Here is a 23,381-nt window from a genome sequence, read left to right on the forward strand (position 1 = left end):
ACAGCTGTGCATTTGGAGATATTATCATATTTATTGATAAAAAGGCCATAAATAACTATTGGCCTTTACTATAAATAACTAGTGTATATACCCAATATTCCCTTTCAGTAATAATTACACAAAGTAAGTGAAGTATAAACAAAAAATTTTGTAATATTTTTGTGTTTACTTTGTATTTTCTAATTAATAAATACAATTATGAAAAATGTACAGCCTTTGTAAAAATATAACCATGGTTGTAACATGTCTAAAGCTTCATCAGTTCATTGGCTACACGATAAGTGATTCAACGGGAGACTGGGCTGCTGCTGGCTCCGTCTGTAAACAAAAGAGGGGCGGGCACTTCCTTATCAAGTTGACAGTGCATGCAATGTATTTGAAAGATTTATTTTCTGCAGTGGAGGCCATTTTTTTAATACAAAAAATAGTTATTTTATCCTTGCTTTGGACAGACAGCTTCTCATGGCCGTTTTTAATTTTGTTCTAACTACTGAACCCGTGGAGCTCTGCTGCCACGCTGGATACTGAATCAGCAGCGCCACTTCAGCCAAAGTTTTAAACCTCTTACCGTGTGGACCGTCCGCGGGCCCACCAGGAGTTTTATTTTTCCCTGAGTTGTTTACAGTCCACCATGCTGGATGTGGTACCTCGTTTATTTAGATTTTGAGATCACAATCACAACAGCAGGTACAATCGGCTCCTCAAACTAGCAATCAAAATCATAACTTTGAACCAACTCACCTATGAAGCCGCATCATAATTCTGTAATCGGTGATAATCCAACAAAAACACTTGTGTGTCATGGCCAAAGGTCCAGTAGATCGATTCCAGTAAAAATATATTGATCGTCACATTGATAAAAGCCCATAAACGGCTGTTGCGATCTTTGAAATCAGCTGATCGGTGTGTGATTTCCCGTTTATACTTGATAAAAACGTTATTTCCCTTGCATGCAGCGCTGATACTATAATTCCAAAATGTAGAGCAGACTCTAGGCGTTCGATTGACACCTCATTTGAGCCAATAGGAGCTTCCATGCCTTATCTACAGCCTTCAATAGCCAATGAGTGTCAACTTGGTAAGGAAGTGCCAGCCCCTCTTCTTTTGTTTACAGACCAAGCCAATAGCAACCGAGTCTCCCGATGACTGGCATATCGTTAAGCCAATGAATTTCTGAGAATTTAGATATGCTACTTCAATGTTTTTTGTTTTTTTTAAATTGTATTTATTATATTCAAGTTCATAAAAAAAAACAAAAAAAATGACATTATTTTTGTTTATACTTCACTTACTCTGTCATTACTACTGACTGGGAATATGGGTATATAATGGTTATTTATGAGCAATACAAATACAATTTTATCAATAAATATATCTCCAAATTGCACAGTGTTACTCTTAGAAAAACTAATATGTTGTGTTTTTGTTCTGATATTTGAACCCGAACTTGGTATTACTTGATGCTATGTTCATATTGTGTTTTCTAGCGCTTACCTACCATCTATAGTCATCTTCAGGCATCTTAAAAAATAAAATAAAATTCACAGAGTTTATTTTCTTCAAATTCAGTATATTCAGACCACTATTACTCAGTGCCAGAAGCACTTGGAGTAATTCTGACTGTTTTGCAAGAACAATAAGAGTTATCTTTCGAGACCAAAACCATGCATATGGTGCAAATAGTTGAAGAGCAGCTTTTCATTTACTTTGGGTATGTCATTTTTAGGTATTTTCAGGTAAATTCCCCCACACCGTAAGAGGTTAAATTGGGGAAATATTTCTTCAAGGAGAGTTATCACTAGTCTGCAAAACTCTGAAAAACACGCTTCCTGCAGCATGCGCTCCTTCTGCACCAGCAGCGCTGCTGTTTCTCACAGAAGAGAGAAGGAGAGGAGACACGCTGTGAATTAAAGTTATGGTTGCCAGTTTTCTAATCTGTCAAAATGATGGATGGCCTTCAGAGTTTTTCGTAATTGTTTAAAGAAATTGGTCAATAACGGAGAATATTCAGTTAACGCAACCTCAGATTGATATTACTTGTATGTAATTTATATGTCGTACACAAAACTCAGCAAATTGTAGCCCAAGAAAAGGTGCAAAAGGTCAGGTCCCAAAAATAATGACAGAAATATGTTTAGTAATTTGAAAAATGTAACTTCTACCGTGTCGCACAACCAATAATGGCATGTCTGTTTGTGTAATGATGAATTCCACAACTAACCAATGTCTCCATTCTCTTTTGTTCCAGATTTACATAGTCTACAACAAGAGGACGGGGAAGCCTCGGGGCTATGCATTCATTGAGTATGAGCATGAACGAGACATGCACTGTGAGTACCAATGTGTAAAGCACTGAGCTAAAATATCTATATATGTTCATGAAGACTGATATCTGACATACTGGCTGGCTCTTCAGTTGAACCCCCTGTCCTTTACTCTATATAGTTTTTGAACAATGTTTATTGAATCAAGAGTCTGATTACTTTTAACAGATGTATATTTTACAATTTGCATGTTGAAATCAGAGTCTGGTTGTTGTGTGATGTGTGTGTCTGTGTTTGATGCGTGACATCAGTTGACTTAAAAGTCTGGTTGAGGATGGGAACCACTTCATTCAGTGGGGCATCCTGGGAAAAGTGGGAGGACCAAGAGGTAGAACTTTGTCTTTCATCTGATAACCTGAACATCTTCGCCTGTCAAAGGGCACATTGTCTTTTAACTGTTGGGCGTTGTAGCTCTGTGGAAAAACAGCTTTGCTGGTTGGACTGTGATGGTAAGCACAAGGTCAGACGGGTCACCAAGCATTGAATGGGTTTTTCTTTGCCAGAAATGTGTCATGGACTGTATGGAAACTTTTGTAGGACTTGGGTATTGCGCTTGTTTGTCAAGTTTTTATTGGTATTCTTCAACCCTGGTCATGGTGAGATTAGTTCAATTCACCACACAACTGAGAGATTTTAAACTGGTGGTAATGCCACATTGAATATGCAGTACTGTCCATTAGACAGGTGAATTGTGCCATCTAACACACTGACACCATTCTGGGATATTGGTGTGATTGGCTCTTTCAAGACCAGAGTTCACAGCAAACATGTAGTCACAGCAGGGGGTGAACTGAGGGGAGATGTGGGGCTAAACAGTATATTAACTGTGTGTTGTTCTCATTGCCACTGCAGCCGCCAATCTGTGATGGCTATTGGCCAGAGCTGGCTGGCAGATGATGATGGTTATGATACATCTACACCCTACTACCACAGCTCAGTATATGGTTGGTATAATGGGTTTGTATGATGGGTAAGATTTCTTTCCACCCTCCATCTCCTACATAGGGAAGAGGAGCTACGTTCAATGGGTAAAGCGTCTTTATTTGCAAGCCCTAAAGAGCTTTCTGTGCCATTACTATTACTTGGATCTTAGGCTTTGACCATTGAACGCACCCCTGACCACTAGTGTATTAAATGTTGCCCAATGATTCTGCCTTTTATGTCAAAGCCACCTCGGGTTACTTGGGGCCTATATTTCTCAATAGCAATACGTTAACTGTATGGAGAGGCAAAAGGTCCGTGAAAGAGAAATCTAAATGCGTTGTTACACAGCTGTCAGTCCCACCACATTTTTGTGGAGTTAGTTGTGATTAATGCTTGCAGATTGACTGACTTTGTAGCAGCTTTTCAGAATTTGTGATGCAACTTTTGTACATGTAGCAATACATTTCAGGAGCGTCTAAAGAAAACAACAATTATAATGCATTGCAACATGAGTCAAATGATTCTCATTAGTTCAATTTGTTTTTAAATACAGAAGCAAATGAGGTAGGTTCATTAGTGTTCTGTAACTGTATATAGCCTCTAGTCTATAGATGCGTAACATGCATACGCTGTCGACTTGTAACGTTGTAAAATGATATCACCTAATCATGTCAGTGAGGCTGATGTAAAGAATGGAATGGCATTACCTCAACTGTGTATGTCAATGCACACTGATATAATTTAATACATATTTTTCTGTGACTCCATTGCTCCAATTTTGAAGCAAAACGTCATGAGAACGGCAGGTTGTAGATGCTAATTAGCTTCATAAACCCTATTTCACAACCCTATTTCATCTTTAAAATGTTCAAATCTCACTGAGGGGTTGATGCAAAGTACTGTCCAAATTTAAAGGACTGAGCTGGCTTTAATAGAAATGGTAGATGAGGGGAGTGTTCTTGGTAATTCTGCTAAATGGGCAATCCATACATTTATTCACTACATAAAGGTAGATGCTAGTCAATGTAGCCTTACAGATTAATTCATAACAATAGTGTGGTCAACATTTTTAAATAAATAGTTCCTACACTTTCAGTTTATGACAAGTCTGTATATAAGTTTAGATACTGGACTATTGATATTACAGGCCACTTTAGATCCAAGACATGTCAGTGAATATGACTTCATTGAATTTATAGTTTAAAATAATAATAATAATAATTCTCATTAGTTGATTAGGGTTGTGATTTAGGCAACTCCTGTAAGGAAGGTAGCCATGTTTTTTTGTTTTTGTCTTTGTTTTTTTCAGTTGGTCAGTTTTGGTAGGACTGGTGGGGGTTTGGTAAGGCCCTATCATTGGCTGGGATGATGTCCTAAGTGAACTTGGGGGGGGGGGGGGGGGGGGGGGGTTCTGGTAAGGCCCCTGATAGAGGTGTTGTGATGGTATGTGTATTCTGGTGCTGGAGGATTTTGGTAAGGCCTAAGACTGGGCAGATACTTTCATAAGGCCCATGAGTGAGGGATCATGGTAAGACCATCACATGTATAGTGTGAGGGAGTTTGGTAAGGCCCTCAGAATGCATATGTGAGGATTTGGTAAGTCCCTCGGACTCTGTACTATAACTGATGGGTTTTGGTAAGGCCCTATTCTTGGAAGTAAAAGTTTTATCCTCAGGGATCATCACTACTTCAGACCAGTGTAGCAGCCAGGATGAGCCACCTGGATCTCGCCATGTCAACTTCCATTATACAAGATGGATCAAAAGACTATTGTGTGGTATAATGGGATGAGGTGTGGGACAAAGTCTTAATGTACACAAGGTTGGAACTATGCTATACAAGTGGTCCACTTGTTGATTAATGTTGATCTCCCAAGGAAGCTTGTAAAATAGATTAAAGCTGCTATAACAGAACATTCTACTGCAATACTATATTGGATTGAAAATCCTATGCTGTTAAAACGTGAAAGATACATTTGATTTGCCTGATCAGTGAAATTATGTTATGTGCACAACAATAAGTAATTTGTTCTCAAGCATTTGTAAAATATTAAAGGTTGAATGCCTGGATTTAGGGTTTGGCGATATGGCCAAAACCTTCTATCACGGCATCTCATTTTAGATCTCTCTATATATCACAATACAGTAATTGTTCTGTAAACTAAATTAAATACTTTGAAATAACCATACCATAATTTAATCACATTTAAATATTTTCTTTTATTTGCCTCGTAAGACTAAACTTCACTCCATGTCTGTACAAATCACGTTTCCTTGCAAGGCAGCTGGATTTGCGACATTGCAAGATCTCGCGAGAATAGCTAACACGGTGGAATCTCTACAGGTTGACATATGTCTTATTACCGGACCCAACCTGGTCTTAGTACAAATGATAGATTTTTTTTAACATTTTAATATAAATGTATATATTTAATATTACTTGTGTGCTTTTGGTAGAAATTTGTGATTTTCAAAGAAATGGCATTCCATATGTAAGAAAAATCTGATACTGGTCTCAGGTACATACAGTTATGGCATTAGCAGTACTCACTTAGATAAGATAACTGCAATGTCAACTTTCCCAGCAGGTTGGGTTAAATACAGCAAATGTATATTAAAGAGCTGATTTTAGGAGGGTATAACGCACTATCTAGTTTTAGTGTTCTAGTTTGTTAGTCAAACCTGTTTGAGCATTTATCAAAAATATTAGGAGTAACTTGCTGCTTCAGTAGTTTTTATATATAGGCTGCCATTAAATCCACATGACTATCCTTAGGACGACTTACAATGGCTATTGTTATTTAAAGAGACAAAAACTGAGAGCTGGATATTTAAATGATGCAGTTAAAAGTGTAACGTATCAATCACTCATCGGGTGGAAGGAAGTCTGCTCCCATTTTCCTTCGGCTTTTACCCAGAGAGCAGCCATCTCGGCCTGGTCAGTATAATAATGCACTGTTTGTTTCCTTGGCCACATTGATGGAGTCGTATTACTATCTGACCTCTCTGTCTTCCCTCTCCCCATTCCTCTTCTCCAGCCGCCTACAAGCATGCTGATGGGAAGAAGATCGACGGTAGAAGGGTGTTGGTGGATGTGGAACGAGGGCGCACTGTAAAAGGATGGCATCCTCGCAGGCTAGGTCAGCTGCCATTTTATTTATTTTTTAGCTTCGAAGCTCGGTTCCTAAGCAAGTTTTAATTTGCTCCAAAGACTAACCAAAATAATAAACTGAACTCAATCAAAGAATTATTATTAAAAGTTGTTTATACAAATTATGAACTTATTTAGGGAATAACTCTTGTGTGCTAACATTAGAAGTTAGTGCTGCTTTGTTCTTTGTCTTATGTGTTGATATTTTTTTGTTTATATTTTATACTCTACACCAGGGGTGCCCACACCTTTTGGGCTTATGAGCTACTTTTGAAGGGGGGTGCTGTCGGAGGTTTTTTGCGACGGGGGGGGGGGGGGTTTATGTGTTGAAACTGGTTTAATACAACAGTGAGCAGGCAAGACTGATCAACTGTTGAACTCGCTGCAGTCATTGAATAAATGTGATTAGCTCATTGAGTAGTAGTCGAGAAGGGTGCATGGGTTATATTACTTCAGTAACCAGTGTTTACTCTTAAGTCTTAGAACCGAAACACAATGGGGCACAGTCACAGCTCGACACATGTGAAGCTGCTACACTAACCATGAAAGTGTCGCAGTGCTCAATACTATTTTTACGCGGCTGGTGTTTTTTTATTTTTAGCCTACCGACTCGTAAAAAAACGATAAAACTAAATATGAATTGTACCAGAGGCAACGCATCAGAGCAACCTTGTGTATCCATGATCCAGTTAACTAATTCAGTTATAGTAGATGTAGCAAACTCTGCATAACCATCACTTGGTAAAACTCAATATGCACGCAGTGAAGCTGGCAGGGAACTCCGTGCTACAAAGACTGAGTCTGGTAGTAAAACCACCCCCGTGAAGCATCTTGTTCATGCCCCATGTATTTTGGCTGTGAGGGTCCATACTTACATATTTGACTTGATCTTATGATTTGCTTATTTTTCTTAACTAGGTGGTGGATTAGGTGGCACTAGGAGAGGTGGCGCTGATGTCAACATCAAGCACTCTGGCCGAGATGATGCGTCACGTTATGATGATCGCCCCCTGGGCAGGTGAGTACTTTCAGAGAAGATCTGTTCTTTGTTATAAAATTGAGTGATGTTGTGTTTAACAGTCTTCAATTTGTCCTGAATGCTCATAGTGATCGGGACCGTGGAGAGCGGAGGGAGCGCAGTCGGGAACGTGACCGGGACAAAGACAGAGAACGCCGAAGGTCCCGATCCCGCGAACGGCGTCGACGTACCCGTTCCCGAGAGAGGGAGAGAGACAGACCGATTGGAGGAGTTGAAGAGGGCAGTGGTAATAGCCGGCGTCGAGAGCGAGAGAAGGAGCGTGGGGGGGCAGTGGGAGGAGACAGCAGGAGTAGGGAGAGGAGTCGAGAACAGAAGAGAAGGAGCAGAAGCCGAGATCGCAAGAGAGACAGGGAGAGAGGCAAGGGGCTGGATGGGGAAGAGGCCAGCCAGGGAGACGGTGCTCCTGAAGGTGGGGAGCGGATGCAGGAGGAACATGAAGGAGAAGTGGGTGAGGGTATTGAGGAGCGTAGAGAAAGGGATAGGGACCGCAGGCGCAGCCACAGGGACAGAGACAGGCGCAGGGGAGACCGAGACAAGGACAGGGAGCACAAGAGGGAGCGGGGAGAGAGGGACAGGGGGGAACGCAGAGAGGAGCGCCACGCCTCCCTACGAGATGACATGGTCCCCCAAGATGACATGGCCAATGAGGATGAGGGAGGAGCACCGCCACACATGGAGGAGTACAGTCAGGATGGGATGGTTGACCAGCAGTCAGTGCCATCAGCTGATGGCTATGGCTCTAGTGAGAATGGCTACAAGATGGAGGCACCAGGAGACGAGTACTGAGATGGCCCTTCTCCCAGCAGACTCCCACTCATAAGTTGTTTCATACTATACTTTTAAATTGGCCCTTCATTTTTTGACAAGACACAGGAACTCTAAATGATGTCAGGGCTGCTTCAGTACCAGACATCAAGCTAGCTTTCCTGATATGTCAAAAATATTCCTCTTGTTGCACGCACAGTTGAAGCATATCACTGATTGATCTCACTAAAGTTGCAGCTTTCCTGCATTGCCCAACTAATCCGTGCCACTTAAATGTTATCAGATTGCCTTGGCTTCAAGCAAGGTATGTCTTTTTTTTTTCACTTGGCTTGGGATGAACTGTAAAAACACAAGCTCTATTCGTTTTTAGATGGGTAGATTGGATTGTGTTGTCTTTTCCAGATTCATGAAGCAGTTAGATTGTACGCTCATTTGGAACCAAGTGACAAATTTCTCCTCAATGTATGTGAAATTGAAGGAAATGTAGTACTATGACAATTGAGGGTTGTTCTGTTTATTCATTCTGGAATAAAGTTTTTTTTAAATTATGTCTGCTGTTTGTATGTTAGATTTGCAAGGGAATTTTAATAAAGATGTGACTTAAAAGCCAGACCTCTATATTTGTATGCCCTTCACTGCTGATTATTTTCTAACCTTTTTATGGTCTCCATTCCGTTCTTCACCATACAAGATAAAAAGACAGCTGGGCATAGGTACTTCATTAGGTTTATATTATGTTTATAATTGAGTTTACCCTGCATCAGTAATGTGGCTTTGGCTTTTGTGAAGAACTTATATACATCAAGTTCCCATAAGTGCATACATCGAAACCAGTAACTGGGGACTATACATACACAATCTAATATACAGCATTATATAATGAAAAATGGTATGGTACTTAAAAATGCAATATCACAAGTGTAGCAAAAATGGTGTGAAGAATGATTCCTTACTCTTAATTGTTGCAGAAAGAATTAATCTCTCCAATTTGAAAAACTCGCCATATTTCCACTGAAGTATGGCATTTGTAGTTATTTGCACCCCTGCTTTCAATCTGGCAGTAGGAGTACTTTAAATCTACGTAGAAGATGCAGAAACGGCTCATTATGTAGTCACGCGTTAAAGCCGGAGCTGTGGTGAAGCTGCTGCGTCAGGTTGTGCTTGGGTTGTACTGCCTGATCCTCAGTCCAGCAACCCGGCCCTCACTAATCTACAGTCTGCTGACATGTCATCATCAAAGATGGACCAGGCATCGCTGTGAACCAGATTTTCTGCTCCTCTAGGCAGTGTTAAATAGGCTACCATCAGCCTGGAGCGGGGGAGCCCAGAATGATGTCCTCTTACTACCACTCTGCCAAGGAAGCAGACATGGCGGCCATGACAGAGCCGCTCTGCCTGGAAAGAGGTAACGTACAAGCCAGACCGCTTGACTGCATTCAACTGGCTAATACAAATTAGATGTATTATTGTTAAGTTAACACTTATTAGCGTACTTGGAGAATGGCAATGATGCAGTTTTTAATTTGTCTTAAATGACCCAACTGGCGAATATTTAAATGTAAATGCCGTAAATGTTTGTCATTATAAATTAGTGTAGTGAATGTCGTACAAATGTTTGAAAGGGCTCGCCCTATAGCAATAGCTCGTTTATTGTAGTAGCTTCGGCTACATGCTGGCATAGTCTGAAGTCCAGTCAATTGAAATCTGAAATCCAGTCAATTGATGACTAGCATTGTCCAGTTTACTTTCCCTACATCGAATGAAGGACAATGTATTATCGTCTGTGCATCTGATAATTACTTCATGTAACTGTTTTAAATTACGCAAAAATGTCGAATTTAAATCCCTCCCATACCGTGCAGCGACAGGATATTTGTTAAGAGTCCGTGACGCGAACGCAGCAAGAGTGCGATTAAGGTGCAGTCAAGCCTGGGCAAAAAGGCTTGTTACTCGTTTCATTTGAATGGAGGACCCAACTGCATTCGCATTGTGGTGTAAAGCATCGAACTGTTGACTCCTGTTTTGCCTATATAATCCTACAACGCACCCCAGTCGTTAAAGGTGTGGTCGCATGCGCATAACCTGGCACGCATTTCATTAACACCTGAGGGTGTCATGAAGTTGCCTCAGAAATGAAGGGTTTATTGCAGTGACGTGCGGTGAGGTTCATGTCTGGTGATGTTCATGTCTGGGGAGGCACTGACTCTTTCAGAGTCAAATGTACAAATATATGAACCCAACTGAGTAGCTTATTCACCATTTTCTTGGCAGCATGAACATTGACTACTGGTTATTTTTCATATCTCATATCAGCATTCTTTATACACACACAGGCGGTACATATTTGGCCAAAAAAGAACGTTACGTTTATAGCGGCTCAGAGAGGTATTTGTTCTGCACCCTCCATAGCGTTTTTAATCTGATGCTTTCATTAATTTTAATACAGACTGCACTATTAACAAAATAATATTTTATTATTTTTAAAATTTTGATTTTAATTTAAATATTGGATTGTTTTCTCTTAGTCAGATCCCATTTTCAATAAAATTGTGGTCTTACCTTTACTTGTAAAATCTTCAATTTTTGGCAGTCAGTCGGAGAAAAAAAACTAAACTAAACGGAGCTACAGTGCACCTGACTCTGATGTTAGCTAGCAGTAGCTTCTTGGTGCTAACGTCTTTGCGTAGAAGAACAGCAGCAGCAACTAACCTGTGGGCTCACGTGCGCCCTCTTCAGTGCGGCAAAGTGCTGTCTGCCTCACCTGGTGTCTTCTCACTGTGGTTTTATGTCACATCAGCAAGACTAAATATGTTTATACACATACATTACATACATTAACTAGACTATGGAAAGTCAGGACGCATAATAAAAGTGTATGTAAACATTATATTGGCGACATACAGAGAGATAGCAACAGGCACGTGCAAATGCTCAACCTAGTTTGCGAGGGATTGCGCAATCTCAGTTGAGGCTCAGCTCGTCGCTACCGCAGCTCGTATCTCTCTATCTAACAGAGAATACGCAAATTCAGCGATTTTGATCAAAATTATTGGAATCATACAGAAAATGCATAGCACAGACCAGTGGAAAAATATGCATTTATATTTTATTTTATTAGTTTTTTTTTACTATTCATGATGACGGGGGAGGCAAAAAAGAAAATACATAACTGGGGGAATACTCAGCATACTACTGAGTATTTTGTTTGTTTTGCATGCAAGTTATAATTGTTATAACCCAGTGAGCACCAACCGGTATTTCAATGTTGATTTCTAGTTGAATAATGGATGATATTTGGTCTGAACAATATGGATTAGTGTGAAGGTATTTCTCCAAAGTCATGTTGCACTGATCGGCAAAATGGGGCCTCCACGAAGATGTGATTTCAACGTATTTAATGTTTTATATAGACTGTGCTGTCAACAATAATCTTCCAGGACATCACATGGGGAGCAGTTCTGTACATTTATGTAAAAAAAGAAATTGCGTTTACTGCTGAACACGCATGCTGAACAGCTTCGGCTGAAGGTAGAACCAGCCAAGAAACACGCTCCGTATCGTGACATGTGAAGCGAGGTGAAAGAGCTGACTCGAGGCTTCACGCTAACCACCTTTGTAAGTACTTGTACTTCTGTATTTTGATAAAGCAAACTAGAAATGAGCACAATTAGTTTAATTCTATGCTACGACCATGTCGGTTTGTACAAGTACAAACATACAAGTTTGTAACGTTAGCGTGCTAGCTAAACATAAACATTTATGAGCTGTCGCTGTTGCCTATAAAATATTTAGGCCAACAAAACACACAAAGTGCAAAACATATAATTTAATTATTATTATTAGGGCTGTCAAGTGAAAAAAAAAAAAAAATCTAATTATTTACATGCTTTGTGATTAATTTATCTAAATTAATCGCATATATCAATATTTACTGTGAGAAGTATTTCAAAATATTCAAATGGATTTGGAAGATGAGTGTATGAGTAGGCATTATAAACTTAAAGGCCAACATGTCTTTTTTCAACACTATTTATCCAATATCTTGTTTGCCACAATTATCTTAGACAACACAGACCATCAGTTTGACATAACGTGCAATTTCAAATAGAGCATAACATCTTTCATTGCACAATAAACAATATCTTGTGGCGGCTTAAAAGTTGTGTCATTTGACGCCATCTGTAAAGCCTCCACTAACCCCTGTCCTCTACCACCGCAATTGGCCTGCAGTCCATTGTGCGATTCAGCTGGTTAATCTGTCACAGGTAGACTGATTCATTCTGAGTGCCTTGACGAGACTGGCCGCTTACTTTAGCATCAGCGACGGTGCTAGCTAGTTCCGAGCTAGCTGCTAAGTGCTTTGCGTTTCAGGCTTGAAGTACTCTGATGGTATGAACATTCTTTGCTGCAGGAATTGCACAGAACGGTAAATGGACTGCTTTTATTTAGCGCTTTTTCCAATCTTTCCAATCACTCAAAGGGCTTTATAAACATGTCCGCATTCACCCATTCACACACATTCATACAGAGTCAGAGGCTACAATACAAGGTGCACATCAGCTCGTCAGTAGGGATAACATTCACATACACTCACACACTGTTGGCCATCGGGAGCAATTTGGAGTTCAGTATCTTGCTCAAGGACACTTCGACATGCTGACTGCAGGGGCTGGGGATTTTTTTTTCGTTTGTTCGTTTATATATTTATTTTTGTGTCAAGCATCTTTGAGTTACTAGAAAAGCGCTATACAAGTCTAATGTATTATTATTATTATTATTATTATAATCTGCGTACATTTTAATTATTTTTTCTGTGAACGCACTCATTTTACGGCCCTAATTATTTAATCTTTTTGTTTGTAGTGTTGGAGTCTTCTGCTGTCTCATCATTGAGTCTTTCCCCCGGACACCCTCTCCACATTTAAGAGTAGGCTAAAGACTTTCCTTTTTGATAAAGCTTATAGTTAGGGCTTGCTCAGGCTTGTCTTGGACCAGCCCCTAGTTATGCTGCTCTAGGATTAGACTGCCGGGGGACTTACACCTCTCTCCTCCTTCTCTTCCTCTCGCCTCCTCTCCCTCTCTATCTGTATGCATTTATGTAAATGTATGTTACTAACTCAGCATCCGGGGCCTCATCCCCGGAGTTTCTGTGTCTCTCATGTGGCTGGTTGGCTACATAAATAAATTTGATTAGATTTGATTAAAAGAAGCTCTCCAGCGACGTTTGTTTTTTACTCATTTAGCTTATGGGCTTATAGGCGCATTACAAAAACTGCCTGAAAGAGGTGCGGATGGAAGTGGTCATTTTTCAAAATAAAATACCCTGCAGACTACTGTAAATAAAATGTTTACAATAAATATTACCAACACAAAACATTTTTTTGTATTCTTTCTATGTGGCCCGGTACCAAATGGTCGCGGTCCAGTGGTTGGGGACCCCTGCTCTAAGATGTATATCAATCCCTTGATGGACTCCTTTCCTCAAAGTTGATATATTTATTTTTAATACTTGTTTTATTTACAATTGGCAGACCATCTGTTTGTGGGAGGTCCAGTGAGGGTGGCTTTGATGAAAACATTTATAGAAGGGGAAGAGAGATTTTGTTAATGTCTGCACTGTTTTATTTCACTTGTTATATAATTTACTTGCAACCCTCATGTATTTATGTTCTGATTCATTGTTAATGTATGTAAAGAACATTGTTCATGTTATATTTAAATTGTTGCTTAGTAAATACACATTTATTTTAGCCTGTGGAAGCTCTTAATGTGTTAGTTTCACTCAGTATGTAACTTGTAATGTGCAGGTTGTCATTCTGGAACTACTTTTACAGTTTGATTTTACAGTGGGCAGGTTTAAAGACGTTTAAAAAATAGTTATGGTGAACAGATAAAGCTGTTTAAAAAAGACGTTGATAAAACGCTCACATTTAGATCTTATTTCACCGGGATTTGCTTTCAACTGAGACATTTGGAAGTGTTTTTTTAGTAAGGTTTCAATATGTGCTATTATTATAATCTAATATTATAATCACATTTTTATCAATTCTTGAGTTGTCAAAAAAGGTTAAATAGGGCACCAAATATGTGTAACAAATGTTATCAACTCAAAAATTGACTTGATTAAAAATGCTTGCAAAACCCAAACCCTTTTGAATCTTATCCCTATTGTCTTGTCTTACCACTTCAACTGCAAACACTTGACTAACAGTTAAACTGTTATGGCTGGGCTCATTGGGCAAAGTGGGCAGACACCGCATGTCTCTCACTCTTGGTTTTGTATAACAGGTTACTAAAGTGGCCCACCCACTGATGTTCCTGAAGGCCAGTCTGTGGTTAATACAGCATTGTGTATCTTTTGTGTGTGTTAGATGTGTGCAGGGTGATCGAGCTGCTGGACCGACTGCAGCGGAGTGGTGAGCTGCCTCCTCCCAAACTGCAAGCCCTTCAGAGAGTCCTACAGAGCAAATTCTGTGCTGCCATCAGAGAGGTATGGATGTACAGCAGAGTGTTAGGGAAAATGCTCAAGCCCGTTTGTTTCCACATCCTAATAGTATTTCCTGCCTCATGTATTGAGAATATGCACATGGTGTCAACATGCGTTTAGACAATACAATAACTCCCCCACACACTCAGCATCTGACCTTTGCACATAAAAATGTTTAAAATGTCCGTGCAAACATGGAAAGTATGTATGAGCCTGTAGCTGTTAAAGGTAGGCAGTATGGCCCCTGCCTTAACAGCTCCCAACCACCTTGCAAAGTATAGGATAGTTTTTTCAACTGAAACTGCAGAAAAGGAATATGCAAAATGAAAAGAAGACATTCCGATTTAGACTTAAAAAGAGGATTTTCGCATTCATTTCAGTATTTCATTTATTCAAATAAACATTTATTCATTGTTAATTAATTAAACTAAATAATAAACAAACTAGCATGTTAATTAGTGAGCTTTGAGCAAGTTGGGAGATGTACTTTTTCACTGAGGACAGATCCAGAATAGATGTTTTCCCCAGCTTAAGCTTAGGCTAACCACATCCTGACTCCAGCTCTGTAACACACTGACAGATCTTCTCATCTCACTCTCAGAAAGAAACATCGCATCATGTTTGTCTTGAAAACTCATATATCAAAGTAGTGATTGTGAGACCTCTTGGGCACAAATATATGGCTTAGTTACTAAAAGGTTAAACTTTTGTGGATGTTTGTCACCTGTTTATCCAGTGTATTTCCCTTTACACTACACATTTTGATTTGACTCCTCTGTGATCTGCCCTGTTGCCCCTCAGGTATATGAGCAGCTATATGACACTCTAGACATTGTTGGAGGACCAGAGGTGCGAGCACAGGCAACTGCCAAGGTATTACATGCAAACTAAAAAGTACTTCACTATTGCACAAAATGAATTGTTGTAAAACATTGGGCCCTATTTTAATTGCACAAGCACAGCAACCAGCACAAAGTGTTAGACTGCGTGAGTCTACAAGCTGACCTGCTATTTTTGTTGAGCAGCACAAAGTGCAAGAGTACTAGGTGCAGTGGAATATAAATTGGAGAAGGTAGTGATTAATAAATATACTCTTGCAGAGGTGTTATTCTGTTGTCATGTGCATGTGATTTAATCAATGTAAACACGCTGAATGGATGGCTGTGCGTAATAGTGCTGCACTTCTTAAATTGGAGGCTGTCTTCAGATGGCTTCAGGGATTTAATGAACTGAAGGAGACACTTTTCATACAGTATAAAGCAGCCGTGGATAAGAGATACTGTAAGAATCTCTCCCATTCATTCATAGTTAAATTCATACTGCTTTGCCATAGTCCCTGCTTCAAACACATTCATTGTTACTTTTATTTAAAAGCATCATCTTTTGGCTGGAGAGTATTTTAATTGTTAGAGTTTATTTACATTTGAAATGATAGGTTCACTTTTTCACATGCCCATATGAACATTGAAACACCTTATGCTTGCTTTTATCATTCCTCTTGTTTATACAAGGGAATTCTGAACTAAACAAATTGTAGCTTTGTGAGATCTGCAATTGATTTGCATAACTCAGACTTCTTAAGCCTCATATCAAGTTTATCTCTTCCATTGGATGCATGTTATGAAGGGATCTGTTAATAGCCTGTATAAACCTGTTTCAATGTATATATGGGCATGTGAAAAAGTCAACCTATCCTAAAGACTTGAACCTATCCCAAAAACACAATTCCATTATTTTTTTATGCTGGTTGCCTTTCTGACCAGGCCACAGTGGCAGCCTTTGCAGCCAGCGAGGGCCACGCCCACCCAAGGGTGGTGGAGCTGCCCAAGACAGAAGAGGGTCTGGGCTTTAACATCATGGGAGGCAAAGAGCAGAATTCCCCCATCTACATCTCTAGAGTGATCCCTGGGGGCGTGGCCGACCGCCAAGGAGGGCTGAAGAGAGGAGACCAGCTACTGTCTGTCAACGGAGTGGTAAGAAGCCACTACTAGAGATCCACTGAGATGAGCTACACACATTCAGACACGTTTATTTTAATCCTAGTTTTTATAAACCAAAATGAAAATTCATGTAGATGAATATTGCACTCGGTCAACCAGATGCTTTAGGTTGTAGATGATTGACGTTAATAATTAGTGAAAATATACAGCTACACCAACCTCTCCTCCATTGAAATTTTAAGTATGTTGGACCTGCCATCTACACTTATGTTTCACTGCAGAAGGCAGGCTAGATAACAAGAGGTCGCCAAATACAGGCCAAAAAGTGGTTTATACTTGTGACTGCATACACGTGATCACGCATGTTTGTCGCTGTGGACGGTCCACATGCACAGTCCAGTCTGTGAAAAGCCTCACTGAGATGTTACTTTTACATACAGTGTGTATAGCGTGAAGGGGCTACAACTTACATTCTATTTCATCCTTACTGACCGCCAGAGGTTAGTGCTTAACACTGAATATCTTCCGTCTCGCACATGCGCAGGTCGAGTATTTATATCAACAAAGTCACGTGTCACCTCGGATGACCCCAGTGGCCATCGACGAGATCAGTTCTTAATTTCTTCTCGCTAAAACGCAGGCTAGTACTCACTCAGCATTAGCTTGAGCTAAATAAGGAAATATATATACTATTACTCAAAGTTCGTCGCTTGTAGCCTCGCGGTTTACTCTCCCTCCAGAGGCTGCGACGAGAACTGTGTGTCACTGTTTTGGACCTTCTGACGGTTGGACTCCGGTCAAGTTCCTTGGCGGTGAGATCGTTAAGCTTTGCCAAGCTAAAATGTATGTTTGCCAACTGGAGCGTGTCGCTCGGTGTTGGCTGACGCTAGTAGATCTAGCTGTTAAAATTATATGGTGTACATTACTGTTGCCGCTGTTTTCTTATTTCAGTTAGTGGAGCTAACTGGTGGACAGCTAGCCGTTATTTAAACTGTGGGCTACAAGTTAGCGTAGTGCTAAAAAGAAGCTCGCTGCTAGGCTGGCTGTGGTGGAGCAGATGGGTGGATTAGATCGTTGACTCCAGCGTAGCACTCCCCCAAGATAATGGTAGGGGAAACACTGATGCTTACTTTCATGTCCCTATTGTGCCTCATAAGCAGTTTCTTTGTTTTCCCACCCCTCATCCATTAGGCGTGGTTCTTCTGTAGAGTACCTATCTCATAAAGGTGGACCTTTATGAGGTAGGTACTCAGGATTCCTTGTGACTCTATTGTTATAAGTCATGAAGTATTAAGCACTGCCTCTGGCAAGTAAGGATGTAATAGAATGAAAGTTACGGATGTAACTGTTTACAAGGCTTTTAACTGTAATGTACGGATGCATTCATGCTCGGAATCTCGTGATCTTGCAAGAAGATTCTGTAGGACTGATCTTGTAAATGACACCGGATCTTATACATGACCGGGGTCATCTGAGATCACACGTGACTTTGTTGATATAAATATTCGACCTGCGCATGCACGAGAAGGAAGATATTCAGTGTTAAGCACTGCCTCTGGCGGTCATCCAGGATTCATAGAACCGTAGTTACATCCGTAACTTTCGTTTAATTGTGTAACCATTTTTTAAAATGACAAAATAAATTAACCATGTAAATTGGCAGCTAACAACTGCAGAGCGGAGAGGAAAACTATAAAATTAGCTTTACTCTTTTAATTATCATTCTGTGTCATCAGCATCTGCACATGAAACAATTAACATTAATCATCCCTGGATGGATATGATATTGGACATGAGAGATATAACCTATAAAAATGTAATGTGCCTTGTAGTAAAGATATCAAAACATGTACTAATGATTCCTAAAAATGAAAAGATGGCATCTAAGGGTCAGTTCACACAAATTACAAAAAAACTTAACTCACTTAACTTTTCTCAGAGACTATTTCACTTCCTTCTTGTGGTTTTCTGCAGAGTATTTTGGTGTTATTTTATTTCGGCACACAACTGTTAATATATGCTGGTGGTGGTGGTCTCGTGGTCAGGTTTTCAAATAGAACACTGGAAGGTTGTGAGTTCTATACCAGGGCTGCCACCATTGTGACCCTGAGCAAGGTCCTTAACCCTGAGTTGCTCCAGGGAGACTGTCCCTGTAGTACAGGGTTCGGGAACCTTTTTGGCTGGGAAAGCCATAAAAGCCAAATATTTTTAAATGTATTTCCTTGAGAGCCATATATTTAATAAAATTGAGTTTTAATTATATCACGTCTCTGAGTACTAAAAGCGCTATCAGTGTTTCCCCTACCATTGTCTGGTCCTGTAAGTTGCTCTGGATAAGAGCGTCTGCTAAATGACATGTAATATTCATTAATATTGTCTTTTGGCATTACAATTGTAGATATTTCTGCAATATTTTCTGCTGATCGTAAAAGCGGAGTTTGAAATATTTTACACACCACCATGCCAAAAGTGCATCAAAGTTTACGTGGGTTTATCCTCAGAGGGAGTTATCCACAAATCACAGGGCTGGTGGTTTGTTCTCCACCTTTCCACATTCAAAATGTCTGTTGTCACACTGAACCCAAAATTGCTCTTGATGAACAGGCCAGCACTTTGCAACTTGCAAGAGGCTTCATAATTATAAAGCATTTTTGGTTAATGGCACTTTTGCCTTTTTGTCTTATAATGCAGACAAATAAGGGCTAAAGTTTCTTTGAGATTTTTCATCACTCTTCCTCTTAATAAAGCGACAAGAAAAAGCAGATACAAGCAACTTTACTCTCTTGCTCTTTGCTGTAACAACGTAAATTTCCCCGTCGTGGGACAATTAAAGGATTCCTGATTCTGAAGACACTTGAATTTGTAAGTGTAAATTGGGCCAAGACTAGATTTATATAGGTCTGTGTTTCTGGTGTCAAACCAACGTAAAGATTGGCCATTTTTAATGTTCATCAAAAAATGTTTTTCCATCAAATGAACCTCTTTGAATACTGAAAAGAAACACCAAAGTTTAGTTTACAAGGCTTTTAACAAAAATGTCTAGAGCTGTGACTGTAAAAGCGGTTGTTACCATTATCTAAAGAGAGTCCAGATCCTCAGTTTCAGCACTCTTGTGTTATGATGTCCATGCAGAGCGTTGAAGGGGAGCATCATGAGAAGGCTGTGGAGCTGCTGAAGGCCGCCCAGGGTTCAGTCAAGCTGGTTGTCCGCTATACCCCAAAGGTTCTGGAGGAAATGGAGGCTCGCTTTGAGAAGATGAGGAGTGCCCGAAGACGACAGCAGCACACAAGCTACTCGTGAGGCTTTTGTTAGTCTGCACTGCACCCGGTTACCGCTATTAATATATGTACGGGTACACACTGTCAGCGTGTCTCAAATTAAATTACACCTGCTCATATTCAGCGTTCTCCCTATTCTGCCTGTATTAAGCTGCCTTCAGATAATAATAAATGTGCTCTTCACTTACAGGGCACAGAGCATAGTTCAGACACTTGTAGAGACAAAGTGTAGTAGCACAGCACTAGGTGACAATTTTTAGCAGTGTGCCACACCATGGATAGCGCTTCCGCCAAGTTGGGTGCCACCACTCTCCCCATAAAACAATGCTTCAGCCAGCGCAGAGCGTTTTCATTGCTGATCATGTTTACGTTCAGATCTCAATATGCAAATAAGGTGGGTGGAGCTGGCAGACTTGTCTCAGGTCAAGAAAAGCTAGGTAGTAAACTTGCAAGGTGAGGGTCACGTGGCAGATGGAGGATGGGGAGTTAGGCGACCTTCTCTTCTGAAGAATGTGGCTAAACCTTAGTCAATTTCAATTCATATGGCACAGTATCATGTCACAAATGATCTCAAGGGGTTTTAAATCTGTACAGCATAAAACCCCATCTGTCGTTTAAAACACCCTCGCTTCGGATATGGAAAAACTCGCCTCAAAAAAACATTTTAATTGGTAAAAAATGGAAGAAACCTCTAGAAGAACTATTGAGGAGGGATACCTCTCTCAGGACAGACAGACATGTAATAGATGTAATAAAATAGACCAACATCATGAAATGAAATTATAGACAATCAGGATGACAAAATGATAGATAGATTTTAAAGACATATGGATCTGAGAGGATGTCAGTTAAAAGCTGCCTGAGATCTGATCACAATGGTCTGACTGATTCAGAGAAGATATCAAGATACAGATTGTATGTTAATATCATGTTGAAAGAGGGCCTAAATTAACAGTTGCTAGAAATGTGTGTTAACCCTATAAGAGCCCTCTGGGATATCCCCCAGTCCCCTGTGATCTTGAGTAGGATAGCAGTTTACTGAATGGATGGATGGATGGATATTCTTCCCATGGCATCTGTGGAAACGGTCTTAAAGACTTAAAGAGTCCCTATAAAACACATTTTAAAACGTTTACATTTTTAATTCACAAAAATATGTTGTGGCCATAAGTCTGGCTTTTTTTGCAGTTTAGTTCACAGGCATGGATTATAATTCTCTGTCTCTCTTCCTGCAGATCCCTGGAGTCCAGGGGCTAGCTAATTCAATGCCTCCATCAACCTCATTGCCCAACCCTCCTGACTCTTCTGTTCTAGTGGGAGGCAAGACTGTAGATGAGAAGCAAAAACCAAAGTAGCCTACCAACAGCTGTTACCTGAACTTCTTCATGAAGCCATTGCTGCAGTTTAGCATTTTCTGCTGTCTCTCTTTGCTTTTTCTTTTGAGAAATGCTGAGTAAGCTTGTTGTCACACCATGCCTATAATTTCCCCTTTCCAGTGTGAAATCCTCCTCAGCATGCTATACATTCTCTTTAGTGTGTGTGTGGCTTAACTAGAACCTAGTTTTGATTTTCTCTTGTCGTTTTACTTTTGTATTCTCATGTGAGTGCACTGCACTCCTCAGCGGTATCCACTATCTGCAGTTAGAACTCAGTAGCATAGGAAACATGTGGAAGATGACACCTACAGCGTTCACCACCATTTCTCTATCAGAAGTGGCATTAGCATTATGAAGAACTACACTGGAATCACTGGCGAGTGTCATTTGGTCAAAGTTTTGAGAAATTTAGAAATGTATTTGTTTGCATCTTCATTGATTTGCATAAATTATTCATGAAGTAAAGTAATAAAGTGTGTAAATTGAATGCTGTCATCTTTCCTGCTGCATATGTGCATATGTTCTAAAATCCTCGTTAAGTACACAAAGTTGTCTTTCTCAGAATAAGGGGACAAAATAATAATCAATGCTTTTTTTTACATTTCAGTTAATATTTTTCAAAATAAAAGTTTTTTTTAACAAACAAGTTAATTCCTTGAAATTAAAGGCTTTTTTGAAAATCGAGAACATTTTTCAAAATCAAAGTTTCTCACAATCAAGTTCATTTATGAAATCAAAGCTTTTTCCTTGAAGAATAAATGTTTTTCTGAAAATTGAGATCATTTTGACAAAATGTAGTCTTGAGACCTGAACATAATGTAAATTGAAGATATGGCACATCAATAAACACCACAAGTGCATACTTTTGGCTGAATAATTAACGGTTTCAACTGGTTAGGTCAGCATCCACAAAAGGAAAAGGGTGCACCAGAGAACTGAAAGAAACACGGATACACCCACACAAATGTACAAATGGTCATATCTCCACAAAGGCTTTGGTGTGGTCGTAGGCTCCAAAGGAAACGTACGTTTCAGATTCCAAATCAAAAGCCTATGGAAGATTTCTGAGATTTGGAGCTTATTTCATGAAATTTAAGGTTTTACTGAATATTGAGCTCATTTTGACAAATTGGAGGTTTCTTTCAGAGTTGAGTTTTTTCCATGGAGATGAAGTTTCTTTTGAACATTAATTCTTGAGACTTGAGAAAAGGTCTCCGCACCTCCGGACCTCCGCAGATATCTGCACCAGCTGCTGCCGGACCGCTGCAGACCCCAGCTGTTCTCCAGCTGCCGCTCGAGACCTCAGCTGTTCCCCATCGACTCTCGAGACCCCATCCCTGTGCTCCCCTCGACTTTCGAGACCCCAGCTCCTGTGATCCCCTCGACTTTTGAGACCCCAGCCCCTGTGCTCCCCTCGACTCTCGAGTCCCCAGTCCCTGTGAATACATGTGCTTATAAATTTGTAATAAACGTGCGCTTATAAATGTGTAATACGGGTGCGCTTATAAATGTGTAATACACGTGCGCTTATAATTGTGTAATACACGTGCTTATAAATGTGTAATACACATGCGCATATAAATGTGTAATACACATGCTTATAAATGTGTAATACACGTGCGCTTATAATTGTGTAATACACGTGCTTATATATGTGTAATACACATGCGCTTATAAATGGGTAATACACATGCGCATATAAATGTGTAATACACTTGCGCTTATAAATGTGTAATACCTGTGCGCTTATAAATGTGGAATACACTTGGGCTTATAAATGTGTAATACATGTGCGCTTATAAATGTGGAATACACTTGGGCTTATAAATGTGTAATACACGTGCGCTTATAAATGCGTAATACACGTGCGCTTATAAATGTGTAATACACGTACGCTTATAGATGTGTAATACACGTGCGCTTATAGATGTGTAATACACGTGCGCTTATAAATGTGTAATACACGTGCGCTTATAAATGTGTGATACACGCTATTATAGATGTGTAATACACGTTCTTATAAATACGTAATACACGTGCATATAAATGTGTAATACACGTGCATATAAATGTGTAATACAAATGCGCTTATAAATGT

General features: G+C 39.9%; 2 protein-coding genes across 3 annotated transcripts; both read left to right on the forward strand.

The window, feature by feature from the left end:
• The first annotated feature begins 2,203 nt into the window (after positions 1 to 2,203).
• Positions 2,204 to 8,812, forward strand: snrnp70 (small nuclear ribonucleoprotein 70 (U1)). The gene is made up of 4 exons (XM_029426415.1): positions 2,204 to 2,330; positions 6,286 to 6,387; positions 7,317 to 7,416; positions 7,506 to 8,812. The coding sequence occupies exons 1-4, from the start codon at positions 2,204 to 2,206 to the stop codon at positions 8,221 to 8,223; spliced, it is 1,047 nt and encodes a 348-aa protein (XP_029282275.1). The 3' UTR covers positions 8,224 to 8,812.
• A 487-nt stretch (positions 8,813 to 9,299) lies between these two features.
• Positions 9,300 to 21,770, forward strand: lin7b (lin-7 homolog B (C. elegans)). 2 transcript variants are annotated; one of them, XM_029426417.1, is made up of 6 exons: positions 9,300 to 9,607; positions 14,574 to 14,692; positions 15,491 to 15,562; positions 16,453 to 16,662; positions 19,762 to 19,975; positions 21,143 to 21,770. In XM_029426417.1, exons 1-5 carry the CDS (start codon positions 9,532 to 9,534, stop codon positions 19,927 to 19,929), a joined length of 645 nt encoding a protein of 214 aa, XP_029282277.1. In that variant the 5' UTR covers positions 9,300 to 9,531; the 3' UTR covers positions 19,930 to 19,975; positions 21,143 to 21,770. The 2 variants fall into 2 exon arrangements, with proteins under 2 accessions (XP_029282277.1, XP_029282276.1); XM_029426416.1 differs by having other exon boundaries at positions 9,303 to 9,607; positions 19,762 to 19,925.
• Positions 21,771 to 23,381: the final 1,611 nt, after the last annotated feature.

This window comes from Cottoperca gobio, unplaced genomic scaffold (genome assembly GCF_900634415.1).
Source record: "Cottoperca gobio unplaced genomic scaffold, fCotGob3.1 fCotGob3_175arrow_ctg1, whole genome shotgun sequence".
NCBI classification, from domain to species: Eukaryota; Metazoa; Chordata; class Actinopteri; order Perciformes; family Bovichtidae; genus Cottoperca; species Cottoperca gobio.